This window comes from Perognathus longimembris, chromosome 8, assembly GCF_023159225.1.
Source record: "Perognathus longimembris pacificus isolate PPM17 chromosome 8, ASM2315922v1, whole genome shotgun sequence".
Lineage (NCBI taxonomy): Eukaryota > Metazoa > Chordata > Mammalia > Rodentia > Heteromyidae > Perognathus > Perognathus longimembris.
In genome coordinates, this window is record NC_063168.1 from 57,284,929 (window position 1) to 57,300,778 (window position 15,850).

Here is a 15,850-nt window from a genome sequence, read left to right on the forward strand (position 1 = left end):
TTTCATCTGAATGACCTAGTAGGCAGATTCCTATATAATGTCTTGATTTATGTAATCAGACTGTAAATATACTTTTGTGTGTTGTTTGTCTTTTAATATATACATATTAATTGCCTAATACAAATGAGAATTTCATTATTAACCTCTTCACATGCTTACACTGTATTATAATCTATTTTTCCCCCCTTATCATATTCCCTGCACCTTACCCTTTAAGTTCATAGTCCTTTTCTAAGAGTTCATTTTACATAGCAAGTTAGTTCATTTGAGAACCAACATCTTAATTCCTATATATGTAATACTTTGAGAGAAAATACAGCTGGATGGTTCTCTGTATAAATATTATGGAAATGTTAGTGATTACATGTTGTATAATACCAGTTGAGAATTTTTAATCCCCAAACTCCAAGATCTGAACTACTTCAAAATCCATAACTTTTTTGATGGGTGATATGATGGCATAAATGAAAATTTTATGTTTGCAGGTGATAAAAACACAGTATTGTTTTAAATTACTCTCGGTCTGCCTGTATTAGAAATATAAATGAATTTCATGTTTAAGGGTTTCATCTCCAAGATACCTCACTATGTATATGTAAATTTTGCAAAAGTCTTAAAAAATCTAAAATTGAAAACACTGCTGTTGTCATGCATTTGGGTAAAGAGTGTTTAAAATTTAATAAAGAAAATGTTATCTTTAATTATGGAGGCTTACATTATATCTGTTAAAAATTAGTGTTTTTGTTCCTTTTTATCTCAAAAATAATGCTAACTGTAATAATAAGTTGCTAGAAAATGAGTCGCTTTTAAGTTTCTAAAAGAAATGAAAATAGTTGTTCCTATTAAAATGTGTGTATATAACATTTGGATGTCTTGGAAAGCTACTTATGCAAACACACACAAGATTAATGCATCTTCCAAATGTAGTTGGGAAATTCTGTATATTATAGTATGGAAAGTCTTGTAATTTTATTAGTTGTGGATCTTTTTTTTTTCCTTGGTAAAGCAAATATGTTTTAAGACATTGATTTTTGTGAATTTTAGGTTCACTGAAATATGAGACATACTTATATCTATTTATTATGAAAATGGCCACATATTAGGTGGGTGCTGGTGGCTCACCCCTACAATCTTATTAGCTTTTTAGAAGGCTGGGAGCTGAGAATCTTGATTCCAGGCTAGCCTGTCTAGAAAAAAAACTGAGAGACTCTTCTCTCCAGTTAACCAGCAAAAAGTCAAAAGTGGAGCTATGGCTCAAGTGGTAAAGTTCTAGCTTCGAATGGGTTATGGAAAATGCAATTAATATTGAACAGGGAGAAAAGATTATTGCAAGTGTTCAGGTATAACTTGTTGGAATTTTTTTTTCAGGGGGGGGTGGGTTGAACTCAGGTCCTGGGCACTGTCCTTGAGCTCTTTTGCTCAAGGCTAATGCTCCACCATGTTGAGCTACAGCTCCACTTCTCGTTTTCTGGTGGTTAACTGAAGATAAGAGTCTCAGGGACTTAACTGCCTGGGATGACTTCAAACTTCAACCCTTAGATCTTAGCCTCCTGAGAAGCTGGGATTACAGATGTGAACCACTGGCTCCCAGCTTGTCTGAATTTTTGGTCACTTATTTGTCATATCATCCCTTTTTTTACTTAAAGCGCACCTCTTTTATCTTTATGGCAGCAATTACTAGTGCATTGCTACCTAGAATTATCTTTAGGGTGGGGTTTTTTTGCATAGAATTATTTTCACTGTTAAGGTTTTATCTTTCAAGAAACAAAAAATACTTTATTTCTCTGAACTTGTGTCCTTCCCCACATAAATATAATCCTTACTTTATAGTTCTAAGGATTTGACAGTATTTTGATTAAGTGGTCATTATTAAAAGACATAATTCTTGTTCTTGTTGCTTAAGTGTTTTAAAAAAAAGTTTCTTAGCTGAGTGCCAGAGGCTCACACCTGTAATCTTAGCTATGCAGGAGGCGGAGAGCTAAGGATCGCAGTTCAAAGCCAGCCTAGGCAGGACAGTCTATGAGACCCTTATCTCCACAAGAAAAGGTGAAAGTGGAGCTGTGGCTCAAGTGATTGAGTACAAGCCTTGAGCACAAAAGCTCAGGGACAGTGCCCAGGCCCAGAGTTTAAGCCCTAGGACCTGCCCAAAAACAAAACAAAAAATGATTGCTTTTCTTTTGATTTTGTTACTTCAAGGAGCTATTCATTTCTATTACTTTAGGAAGAGATTTATTTACTTACCTGTTTTTGTTTTTGTTTTCAATACTGACATAGAACTCAAGACATGTTTGCTAGGTGGCGCTTTACCATTTGGCCCATGTTCCTCCAGACCTGTTTTACTTTGGTCTTTTTTTAGATAGGGTCTCACTTCTCTACCTAGGACTGACCTCGGATTGCAATCTTCCTATTCACCGCCTTTCACATAGCTGTAGGTACAGACTTCTAACATGCCTGCCTTATTGATAGAGATGGAGTCATGATACCTTTTTGTTGAAACTGGCCTTGAACTAGATCCACCAGATCTATACATCCCAAGTAGCTGTGATTACAGGTGTGAGCCACTGCTCCTGGCCCTGTGTGATGTTTCGCCTTTTTTTTTTTTTTTTCTTTTTTTTGTATGGGTCTTAGGACTTGAATTCAGGGTCTGGGTACGTACTGTCTCTCAGCTTTTGTGCTCAAGGCTAGCTAGTGCTCTGTGACTTAGCCACAGTTCTACCTCTGGCTATTTGGTGGTTAATTGGAGATAAGAATTTTATGGACTTTTCCTGCCTGGACTGACTTCAAATTGTGATCCTCAGATCTGATCCTCCTGAGTAGCTATGATTATAGGTGTGAGCCACCAGTGCTCATGAGCCACCAGTACTCAACTGTAAGCTGCTTATTATTATATATTATTATTATTATTATTATTATTATTATTATTTTGTGGTCGTGGGGCTTGAACTCTGGGCCTGAGCACCGGCCTTGAGCTCTTCAGCTCAAGGGCAGCGCTCTACCTCTTGAGCCTCAGCACCACTTCCTGTAAGCTCATTTTTAAATGCAAACAAATTTTTTTTAATCAGTCCTGAATTTTCAGTTCTCTTAGTTAATATGCTTATTGAGTTTAGGACTGACACGTGATTGAGACTTGACATCACAAGTTTTCACCCATTATTTGGAGACTTAACAAAATGGTACATAACTCTTTGTACTCTCAAAATTAGGGAGTTGGTATTCATTCTTCATATTTCTTCTTAAAAATTGCTAAATCAGGCTGGGGATATGGCCTAGTGGCAAGAGTGCTTGCCTCATATACATGAAGCCCTGGGTTCAATTCCCCAGCACCACATATATAGAAAACGGCCAGAAGTGGCGCTGTGGCTGAAGTAGCAGAGTGCTAGCCTTGAGCAAAAAGAAGCCAGGGACAGTGCGCAGGCCCTGAGTCCGAGGCCCAGGCCTGGCAAAAAAAAAAAAAAAAAAAAAGCTAAATCACCAAATAATTCCATATTCTTAATGGATAGGCTTTGATATTTATAATGTTTGCCTTCCCACCTAGAGATGATGGACAATAATCCAGCTTATTGTATAGAGAAACAGTCAAATTTTTATTCTGCCAGGCCCTGGGCATTACACCCACTGACTATGCCTTCCAGCATGTCTAGGATTCATGTATTTCATCTTCTTGGAGTTTTGGCATCAGATTGAACTTGTTCCATTTGCTTAGAATTTTAGTAGTCATTTTACCGTTGTTACCATCAAAGATAAATGTATGTAAACATGTATTTGTCAGCATTCCATATATTAGTTGGTGGGTCTCCCAAATTTACAATTGTATCATCATTACTTTTGTTCCACACTTAGTGAATTCTAGGAGAGGTTCACTTGTAAGAAAAGCCCAAATCCCTCTATTTCTCCTACATAAGAAGGCATACCATTAAATCATATTTGTAGATTTGAGTGTAATCCAATTGAGTGTTGCTCTAGTAGTTATGTAACATACTTTAAAATTATTAAAATTTTAACACATTGAATCCTTTAACTTCAGTTGTTTTACTTAAAATTTTTTCCCTGTTATAATTTAATTCACTTATCTTCATTTTGAACTCTTTGAGTCTTCTCTATTTTTATGATTCTAAATCTTTCAGGATAAGGGTTTCTTGACTGTTACTTGGAATTCCTTGCCTTCTATAAATACAGTTATCAGTTTTTTTCTCTTTGATACCAAATCAGATTAAATATGAAGCTTATTCCAAATGTGCTTGGAGAGTTTAACATTAAAATATATGCACCTCCAATTTCACATAGCTTTTGTTAGTGAATTCTTTTCAAGGTAAAGCTGTTCTAGATTTCATTCAGGAGCTGTATCTACATGTGGGTATTAATGAAAAGAATTAACTATTATAGCTCCTTTACACTCTAATGAACCAGTTAATGGGCAATGTCCTGGAGTTAGAGTGTTTTTATGTCCATTTTTCATCTCTAGGGGAGACACACTCTTCATTCTCCATGTTTTGTAGAGTTTTCTTACTCCATTTCAGTATTACTGCTTGTTAATTTAGTAGCACACCATAGGATTTACTTTTCACCAGAATTTAATGCTCCTCTTAGGTTTAACTTTTCAGTTTATATTTCTCTGAGTTTGCACCATATATTATTGTTGACCTGGAGGGCTCTTGGTTGTTAGGGGAAACTGACTTAGCATTAAAAACTAGTGTGGATAGATTTAAAACTGCCTGATTTTGTATAAACAATGCAGAGTTGATTATAAATGCACAAGCCTATGCTTTAGGTATATTTGTAAAATTGATATTTGTGAAAGTTATGAATATTGTGAAAAAGCTTATTAATACAATTACATTTTGAAGCCCCTAGCTACAAAATTTGTTATTTACTTATTACTGTACTTTCCAGATGATTTATGACTTATAGTTTTCTTCTGACTATTCTCTGCACTTTTATACCATGCCAGAGGGTAGTAATCTAGATGTATACAGATATAAAATGTTTGACCTGAATGAGAAAATAATGAAAGGTAATTGGCGACAAATTAGTTAGAATTAGTTATTTTTTTGCTTTACTCAGTGAACAAAAGTTACCCTGGATTATGAATTATACATTATTTGAATGTTTTCAGGGAGTACAGATTTAACATCAGTCTAAGTAAAGCATTTTAAAATGTAAAAAGAAAAATCTAAACCCCAATCAATTTTAAATTAATTAAAATATTTTAGCTATTTTCTTAGATTCTGCTGTTTTCTTTTAAATCAGGTACCTAGGTAATGGCTGATAGTGATATCTAAGTATATGTTGTTGAATTAGTTACATTTGGTGGACTTTTGATTTTTCACACCGGTTGCAGGAAAACCACAAAGGGAGAAATGAGCCATATGTGAAATCAAATTGTAGGTTTCGTATGAAAAATTTTACAGCATGCTTATTTTTTGTAAATGTTCTTAATGTAAGGAAAATATGTTGTGAAATATGTGAAGATTGTGAGCTAAATTATGACTATTAAAGATGGTGTAGAAACGTTTCTGGAGTTTAGAGAAAATGAACTGAAATTGAAAGGGTTTCTGTCAGTTGAGTTAACTATAATGGGATTTTCTTTTATGAATGAGTTTGCTATCTCACAAAATTTAATGTATTTCCTTTCTGTCTATTTAATTATGTTTAGCTCTAGGTTTTAAAATATAATTAAGGAATAATAAATTGTGTTTTTTTTCTTTTTCTTCCCTTTTTAGGGTATGAGTATTATAGAACAATTAGATCCTGTGTCTTTTAGCAATTACTTGAAGAAATACCATAATACTATATGTGGAAGACATCCCATTGGGGTATTATTAAATGTGAGTATCCTTGGAAATTGTGACTTACAGTGTTTAATACTGTCATATTTTAAAATACCTTCTTAAGCATTGTGCCTCATTACTGTCATTGCTTTATTTTTGCATAGTCCATTTTCTTCCTGGTACCTTTAACACAATTGTAGATGGCCAGTGTTTTTAGTGTATGACTAAATCGACCCTTGGAATACAGGTCTGTATTTTCTGCTAATTACAGAAGGTTACTTAGAATAGTCATATTTTCTCTTTACTTAGTTCCAGTATGTTCTTTATAAATATATGTTCTTTATAAATATAAGCCTAGGTGATCTTTCACGAGATTGATTTGTCAGATTTTTTGGTGTGTGTTACAGACTTTAATTTAAAATAAGTGCAAACTCCCGCTCATGAATTTTAGATGTTTATAATTTAATAATGCAGGAAAGGTGACATGTCAGTTTTTCTCTTAAAAACTAAAATGGTAATTCTAATTTCATTTAAAGAGTAATGACAGAAGTTTTGTTGGATTTTGAAAGAGGTAAACATTGATTTTCCTTCTAGTAAGTAAACACTGGATTTTCTAAAACAAAACACAACACTCTGTAAGAAAAAAAGAGAGAATATATATACTCAAGAAGTAACAGTGACTGATTTACTTAGAAAGGCAGAGAAATACTCTGCAAGGTGGAGCTTCTGTAGTTTAGTATCCTGTTAATTCCCTGAGGCTTGAGCTAGAATGAGTGGTATTGATTACCTAAAGTCTGAATTGAACCAAATGAAAGGTTTCATTAAATACACTACCAGTCCATCAGTAAGAAAAAAGAAATCCTAGCATGTCTTCTAGATCTGAAACTTAATTTTATGCACAGTTCAAATTTAGTCAAAGTTAGAGAAAGACTCCAGTACACTAATGCAGAAGTATCCAAGGTTTGGTTTAGAAGATAGATACTATGATTTTTTTTCTTTTTGAAAATTAGAGTAAAAGGTAGAATGAATGATGTCTGATGTTTAATTTTGAAGCAAGTTTAGAAGAGAGTCTGTGAGGATCAGATGAGTTCTCATTTTTTCTGTTTAATAGACAACAGGAAACATTTAAGAAATAAAGGGTGAAAGAAATCTAGGCTTCAGTTGTGACATAGGCATTCAGACCACCATCATGTTCAGTTTTTATATGATGTTTTTCATAACCAGGTTTTTCTTTTTCTAGGCTATCACAGAACTCCAGAAGAATGGGATGAATATGAGCTTTTCCTTTTTGAATTATGCCCAGTCTAGCCAGTGTAGAAACTGGCAGGACAGTTCAGTGAGTTATGCGGCTGGAGCGCTCACGGTCCACTGAAACTCTGAATCCTCAGGGATGCCACCTGCACATACTCATGTTCTGCCCTGGTCCCCGCCCAGCCTTTACCAACACACTGGTTTTGGTTTGGGGGGATTCTGAAACCTCAAACTAATAGAACTTTCTTCTCTTCTTTTCTAGTAGGTGTAGTCCTTCTTAATTTCAACTCATTAAATAAATGCTTTATAGTTTGGGGCAGTGGAATGAAGGCTGGCATCAAAAAATATTTTGATTAAAAGAGATAACAATGTAAAGGCCAAGTTCTGGCAGTTTTTTGGAAGTGACTTGTAAAGCATTTACCATATCCTAAATTTGCACTCTTTGCAGACTTGTGCACATATATTCCGCTTTCAAATAGTTTTGCAAATTGTACACAAACAAACAAAATAAGGGTGGAAGCTTTTTAATAAAGAATTGCATTTATAAATGATCTGTATTAGAATACAATAAACCCCCGTTAATAGACAATTACTACCCATGTTGTACAACAGATACCTTCTATTTTAGTTGCTAATAAAGGGCTACACAACTCAAAATAGTCTGATTTAAACTTATTGCTCTGTGGTATATATGAAATTTGTTTTTTTAAATTAATTCCATTTCAGAATTTTTGTTAAAATGGTAAGCCTCAGCTCTATGTAAAAATATATTTAGGATGTATTTTCTATTTTGCATATTATGTGATTTTTTTAATCACAGAAAACAATATTATTTTATAATTAACTTTAAAAATTATACTTGTTTGCCTTTGTGACATTCCCCATGTCATTACAGTATTTGGTAGAATATGGCTTGAAGAATGGTAAAAGACATAGATCAGTCCTTTACTTCAGAAATGATATCTGATAGTCTGCAAATGAAGAAACATTGAAGAGTGTTGCTAGTAATTTTCAAATCTTTGCAGACCATACACTGCTGTGTTTTTTTTTAGTGTTCTGAGCAATTTGACTCTTTTACTTGACTTTTTAGCAAGAAATCATTAACAACAGCATCAAAACCCACTGGATTTTCTGATAGTCTTATTTTTTGGCCTGATTTTTGGTGCGGCTCTTCCAACTAAAATAATGGTATGGTGTTGTATTTCTTTCTTTAACATACATCAATCCTAATCACTTTGGCAAAAAACAATGTAACTCAGTCACTTAAGCCACCATGCATGTTGTGTATTATACCTATTTTAACAGGACACTGGTTATCTGTATTTCATTGGAGGGTGGTTATATCTTCAATGTTATGACAATAGCACAACTTTAGATGCCTTGCACCAATTCTATTTAAAGATTTGCCTTTCTTATCAATTTTCTATACTCAAGAATGGGATAAAATTATCTTTTAGATTCAAAATTATCCGTATATATGTGTAGAAATTATACTGTTACACATCAATTATTTATACTTTTGAGTATATCTATTTATTTAGATATACTTTTGAGTACTATGTGTTTTTATTTCTGGCTTAATATAGACTATAAAAACTTCTGAATTGTCAACAGAGTGAATTTTTAGAGTAATGTTTTTGAGTACCAAACTAGCACATGGATATTGTAGAAAATTTGGAAATACTGAAAAGTGTAAAAACAAAAATTGTCTGCATTACTCACTACCCAGAGATAACACTGTTAAATATTTCTTTTGTATTTTCTTTCAGTTTTTGTCTATGTTATTCATGTGTATGAGTGTGCTTTGTGTGTGTGTGTATGTGTGTAAGTGTAACAACAAAGTTAAGATTATACCGACCATATAGTTTTGTACCTTGTTTTTTTAATAACCTACTGTTATAAGTACCTACCCATGTCTTTGAAAATGTGGTTTTTAAAAAAGTGGCTGCTGTATTGTTTGAAAATATAAGTTTACTAGTGCTCTCTTTGGACCTTAGGTTGTTTCTAATCTTTGACAATTTTACAGTGGGATGGACATCCTTATTATAAAATCCTAATGCTATACTAGACTCATTCTCTAGATGTCGTTATGGGATGGAATAAGTGGTTTGCATGGTGAGAATGTCTTAGGCTCTTTAAAACATGCCAAATTATCTTTCAGTAAGATTATATCATATTAGTAAGTAGTGTTGAGTTCGCACTACACCAACCTTTTACTAGTGACATTTCTTCTAATCATTGACAATTTGTTCAGCAAAACTGAATGTTTCCTTAATAATTTTAGTATGAGTTGTTTTGTAGTTATTTTCCTTCAGTGATTTTTTTTTTTAATTTTCAATTTTTTTTTTGGTGCCAGTACTAGAGCTTGAGTTCAGGGCCTGGGCACTGTCCCTTAGCTTTTCTACTCAAGGTTGGCCCTCAACCACTTGAGCCACAGCTCCATGTCTAGCTTTTTGCTGATTATTTAGAGATAAGAGTCTCATAGACTTTATGTGTGGGCCTGGCTTCAAACCACAATCCTCAAATCTCAGCCTTCATAGTAGTTTAAGATTACAGGTATGAGCTACTGGCCCCTGGCTCCTTTTGTGGTTTTATAGTTGGCATATAAAAAAATAGAAGAGTTGTCTACGTTGTGTGACCTGTAATTCCATGAGTACTATGTACTATAGTCTTTCATTTTTTGAGACAGGATCTCCTTATAATGCAGATTGGCCTCAAACTTCTGGTACTCCTGCTTCAGCCTCCCTAGTGCTGGGGTTAGTAGAGGCAAGTACCACACACACTTGGCTTGTATTGTGCTTTTATAACTGGACTATCTCAATAACACTCTGCCCTTTCATAAAATATGAGCATACCTTCTATATCTAGTTTTGAAATATAAAGAATTCTAAGCTTATAGTTATGTGTTGGGTTCTAGTTCGGTCCCTTGAACTTGTGTTTCATGTATTATTGAAGCATTCTCATGTATACAATGTGGAAGTGATCTCTTAAGCCCTTTTTGTTTAAAATTATTTGATGTTTTGACTTAAAAAAAACCTATATTCTAGTGTCACTTATGATAAATAGCTACAGAATTTAATCAGAGTATACGTATTATCTTTTGATTTGAGTTCTATGTATATGGAAATGAAAATCTTGTTAGTTAACATAAGCCAGAAATGAATTAACCTTATTTAGTATAATTAATATTATAAATTGTATCTAAGCTTTCCTATTTTAAGTGCCTTTTAAAGCATTTTGTATATAAAATCTAAAATGCAAAGAATGTTAGTTTTATACAGTTGCTTCTTTACTATACACAGATGAGTTCTTTCTGGCCTTTTTTTTTTTTTTAAATCTTAGATTGCACAGAGCAGCATATTCATTGATTCCTCACTGTCCACTAGTGAGTCCTTGAGAAATGTTTGTTAGAGATTAGATCAGTGGACAGGTAAGTGAGTGCTCTGTCTTGGGTAGGTTACAAGTCTTTGCAAAGAGTAGAATAGTCTGGTGACCTTGACTCAGGCCTGTAGTCCTAGCTACTTGGGAGGTGGAGATTGATGGATCAGGACTTGGGCACTATGGCTCTGTTATCTCAGCCTTGGGGAAACTCAGTGTTGGATGCAGTGGTGCACACATGTCCTCCCCAGCCATATGGGAGAAGACAAGTTAGGAGGACTAATCCAGGCTGGCATAGCGTAAAGCAAGACCCTACCTTGAAAATAACCAATGCCAAAAGGAGCTGGAGGTGTGGCTTAAGTGGTAGAGCGCCTGCCTATCAAGTGAGAAGCTCTGAGTTTCAAAAAGTAAAAAGGGAAATGAAGAACTCTTAGAATGAGTATTATAGTACTTTGAAATGCTTTTATTTCCCAAAGCCCAATGGGTTTGCTTTGCTGCTATGAATTAATGGAATGAAGGAGTGATTAGTGTAGGGTTAGTTATTGCGAATGTCTTGTATCTTTTGGGTGGTGCTGATTGAACCAGAGCCCCATGCATGCTGAGCACATGTTCTACCATCTCTGAGCTACCACACTAACTACGTAGCCTGCCACAGAGGATGTATACAGTGAACTTTGGTCTTTTTTTTTTTGAGACAGAGTCTTGTTAGGTACTCCATGCTGGCCTCCAGTGGTTATCATACCTAGCATCTGAAGTCCTTGGATTACTGCATGCATCACCATGGCTGGCACAAATCAAGTTTTTCTTCTTTTTTTTTTTGTCTAAGTATTTTGGAATACTAGATAATTATTTTAAATGAGATTGTGAAATATGGAGCATTTATTTTACTTGTGTGAAGACTTTTGGAAAAATAACTACTATCTTCTATCACCCTCATTTAAACCATGAACTCTAGTGTTAAGGAAGGACAAAAACTTGGAGTGAAGGAGAGTAATTTGAGTACATTTAGATTGATGAAAAAAATGCTGTAGACTTATTTTGTCATTTTTTTGATGATGACTGAAAACCTCATCAAGTCAGCTGCAGTGCATAGTCGAGGTATTCAAGAAATGCTCTTTTCATTGTCAGAAGACCCAATGTAGTTACAGACTTCCAGAACATTCGCTCAGAAAGCCAGAGTGACAAGAGGCCTGTGTGGGGTGAGGATGGAAGAACTGGTGTAGTTACTTTGGAGAAAATAAGTCTAAAGGAGAGTTTTCTTCAAATATTTGATTGAATGTCATAGACGAACAGTAGGATTGTTCTGTGTTATTCTAGGTCAAAATAGTATTAAACAGTTTCTGGTTCTGTATGTAATATATGAGGATTTCTGGTGATGAGAACAGGCTCTACCCTCACAAAAGCTTTAGAAATATTTGAACAAAAACTAGATCTGTAATTCTCAAAATTGAGTTCCTGGAAATACTTTATTACCTGAAATATTTTATAATTATAATAATTATAATCATAGATCACCAGGCTGAACAAAAGCTAGTAGAATCAGAACAAATAAAATCAAACTCATTTGTACAAAACTTGTTATTTTCATGTCAAAATTGTCTTTAATCCTTTAAACATGGGGATTGTGAATTATCAAGAAGATTGTTGCTTCATTAGTAATAGTGGAACTCTAGAATAATGAATTTGTTTTATCTAGAGCATTTACATGTAAAGGAAAGTTCTGTCAGTTCTTAATACAAAAGAATTGAAGTCGGTCTTTTGAGTAAATGGCTTCTTTCTCAAACAAAGGTGCTTTCTTCAACCTAAATGATAGCCATATCAGAAATGGAAAGGGTACTGAATCAAGAGAGCTGTTTTTATACTTACCGATATCAAAATATTAGAAGGAGAGGCGGGAGCAGCTGGCAGATAGGAATTACTTCCAGCACATGGCTGCAAATGTGATTTAATGGCACTGCGTATGTCAACAGTGACTGATTTTTATAATAACTTCCTCATGCCACAACTGAGCCCTGCCTCTGCCTCCTTGATGTCACTGTTATGAATGGGTTTTGTGTGTGCAGTATTTCCAGTTTTCCATCTTTTCCTTGGTTTTTTGATGGTGTGTGTGTGTATGTGTGTGTGTGTATGTATGTATTGCACCCACACGTTTGCACCTTTAATTATAAGGTTTTAGCTGTCATCCTACAAAAATAATGGGAAAAAATTAAACGCTGGTTCTGATTGTGAAAGCCATAATATGATGCAATTTTGTTATAAATATTCCAATGCACATTTCATACTGAGAGTAAGGAATGTAACTGACGTGCTCATATTTCCCCCTATCATCCTAGTAATAAAACCAAAGACAATATAAATGCCATTATTAAAAAGCTGTTGAAAGCCAAGTGTATTCAGCTATTCGCAGGATCTGGGTTCTGGTCTTTAAATCTGCCAATGTAAACATTAAAACTATTTAAAATTTTCTGACCATGATATTCTGAATTCCTTACAGAATGTGAATTCTTTACATACACTTAAAGAAAAAGTACTAAGAACGTGAAGAATAAAAGTCTTAGATCGTACTGACTGAATCTTGTGAGTGTCTAAAATTTACTTAAATTGTAAAATTAGATTTAATAAAGATACTTTAAACTATTTTATAAATGGAATTTTTCTGGGAATTCTTTCCACTTAAAACTTACTTGTTTAATGTAAAGAATACTAGACATTTAATTGGTGCTTATTCCATTTCAGTGAACTGAATTTTGAAGTGAGGAGATAAAAAAATTTTCATGTGAAGTATTTTCTTGTCTAGGAAAACATAAACCTTTCAATTGGAGGCATTTTTAAGTGGCTTTTTACATTTTCAGATTTTAATTGTGTAAACCAACCTCAATTTAAACAAATTTGATAATGCTAGACTGTATGTAATGCCAAATGAAACTGAATAGTAGTGGAAATGATTTGGTAAATTTGAAACTACTATCTCATGATGCCTAGCTTCTTGCTTTGTGCCAGTCCTGGGGTTTGAACTCAGGGCCTGGATGCTGTCCCTAATCTTTTTTGCTATCTTTTTTGAGCTATAGTTCCACTTCTGACTTTTTGGTGGAACTAAGTCTTATGGACTTTCTGTCTGGGCTGGCTTCGAACCACAATCCTCCGATCGCAGCCTCCTGAGTAGTCCCAGCTCATTTGTAAAGAGTATGGTATCTTATGATACCATTACCTGATGTATTGCAAAATGTTTGAAAGGTAATTAAAATTGTGCTTTAGCTGCATACCCACTGATATGTCTAGCCAATGCAGAAGTACTGGAAGTACTGGACTGGAATCCACTTCAACTCTACAGGTGAGTTGCTGCTGATTTGCTAAAATAAATTGCTGCCCTGCCTAGGATAACGTTCATTTCTGTAGTAGAGTGGGTTAGAATTTTTTACTTCTTATGACAAGGAAATAAGCACATGTACTATGTTGTACTTTGAAAATTTAAAAACCTGTGTTACATCTTTAAAAAAAATTTCCTATGTCTTTGTTTTCATATCTCAGCAATAAAAATCCAGACATTATTGCCTTATCTTTATTGATACGAGTACCAGAGACACATGCAGATTACACAACTTCCTTATTTGTATATATGCAGCTAGTTAGTATCAGAGTTGAGACAATAATTTAGTTGATTTTCAGTGTGATGCTTCAAGTATTGTACTGTTTTCTGTATTTTGTTTTTGGTATTGGCTGTGATAAACTATTGGATTTTATTTTTTTAAGGAATGGGCATTTGCAATTTCAGTTATAGTGGAAAACATGTAGAAATATATTTCATTAATTCAGATAAAATAGATATATTTTTAGGGGTTCCATTACTTCTCATAACTCTGTAGACTTTTATTTTCTCTGCTGGAAGGATCACTTTAAAATCTTTTAAAAATATAATTTTGTTATTAAGGTGTTGTACAGAATGGTTACCATTTCATAAGTCAGGTCACTAAGATCTTGAAATTCTATTCTGCTTGCTTACACTATGAAAATGCACAACTTTTCTATACTGGGATTAATGACAAGAATTACATTTATTTTTGTATGATTATCTTACTGATGGTGAGACTTGAGGTTGGAGGCTTGGCTTGCACCATTCCAGCTCCTGTAGAAAGGGTCCTGCAAGCACCTGTGGCTCTGCCTTGGATTTTTTTCAGCTCCACATAGAGCATGCTGGAAGTGCTGGAAAGATCATTATCCCAGAGCAGTCCCTGGCCAGTGATGGATGATAGTTACAGGATAATTGTATCAGCTTTTAAGAAACCTTTCTGGTGGAAGTTTAGAGGCATGTTTCATGCTGCTTTCTGGAGTTCCAAGAGGAGGCCTTGTCTTCATTGCCCACAGCAAGAATCATAAACACATATTCTTTATTTTCTTCTCTGTTTCTACCCATTCCATTATCACTGTTTCCTGGGAGTATTTCCAAATAAGCTTCTTGTCTGTGAATTCTTGTCTCAGAGTCTGTTTCTGGGACAAACTAAGACACACTTGGTTAGAGAAATAAGATTTTAATAGTGTTGAGACTGTATTTTTTTGGTGGAGTGCTAGGAATTTAACCCAGACTTGTGCTTATTGGTAGACAAGTAAGTACTTAATCCTCAGTCCCTGAAATATTTTATAAAGGTGATTTTGTTTTGCACAGAATTCCAAACAAATATTTTGTTCTATTTTAATTTGTTTTATAATCATCCATATTCAATTTAATTTTCTTAGGTTCATTTTACAATAAGAGAAAGATTAGCTGGGTACTGGTGACTTATGCCTATTATAATCCTAGGTTCTCAGGAGGCTGAGGGTTGAAGTTTGAGGCCAGACTGAGAAACCAAATCCGTAAGACTCACCTCTAGTAAGCCATCAAAAAGCTGGAAGTGTAGCTCAAGTAGTAGAGTGTCAGCAGTAAGGAAGAGCTCGAGGCCCTGAGTCATGCCCTGGTACAAGCACAAGGAGAGGGAGGGGAGATGAGGACAAAAGGAGAGGGGAAAGGAGAGAGGAGAGACTGAAGGTGTTAGAACTTAAGTAAAAATTCTAGGTGAAAGATGTTAGGGTGGAAATCTTTTCTGAAAGTCTATTTAAGTAGATAGGCAAAATGAATTATCTATTTTAAAAATATGATTGAATTAAAGCAATTTGCTTCTACTGCAATTAGTGCGTTTATGGTATTTGATTGAAACTTTCTCATTTCTAACCAAGACCTCCTCACTTATCATCAGTGACCAGGATTGGTTTTAGCTAACGTAGATGGTTAGTGCCTGCACAATTTCTCCAGAAATGATACTGTGAGCTACATTAAAGTTAAATGTGAACAATCATCATCATTTATTTTAAAAGTCTTAAAAATAGTCTCTTTAATAAAATGTATGTGTTTTCTGTCCCCATAGGCCTCTTGTGCAACATCTCTGTCCTAATCACAGCCTGTTCCATTTTTCCCTGCTTCT

The 15,850-nt window shown here is 34.5% G+C and overlaps 1 protein-coding gene across 1 annotated transcript in view; it reads left to right on the top strand.

Moving 5' to 3' along the window:
* Memo1 (mediator of cell motility 1) overlaps positions 1-8,881 on the top strand; it is a 99,934-nt gene extending 91,053 nt beyond the window's left edge. Inside the window, exons 8-9 of the mRNA XM_048353181.1 lie at positions 5,721-5,825; positions 7,009-8,881. Of these exons, the coding sequence (XP_048209138.1) occupies positions 5,721-5,825; positions 7,009-7,140 (237 nt within the window). The 3' untranslated portion in view covers positions 7,141-8,881. The remainder of the gene's footprint in view (positions 1-5,720; positions 5,826-7,008) is intronic.
* The last annotated feature ends 6,969 nt before the right edge of the window (positions 8,882-15,850 follow it).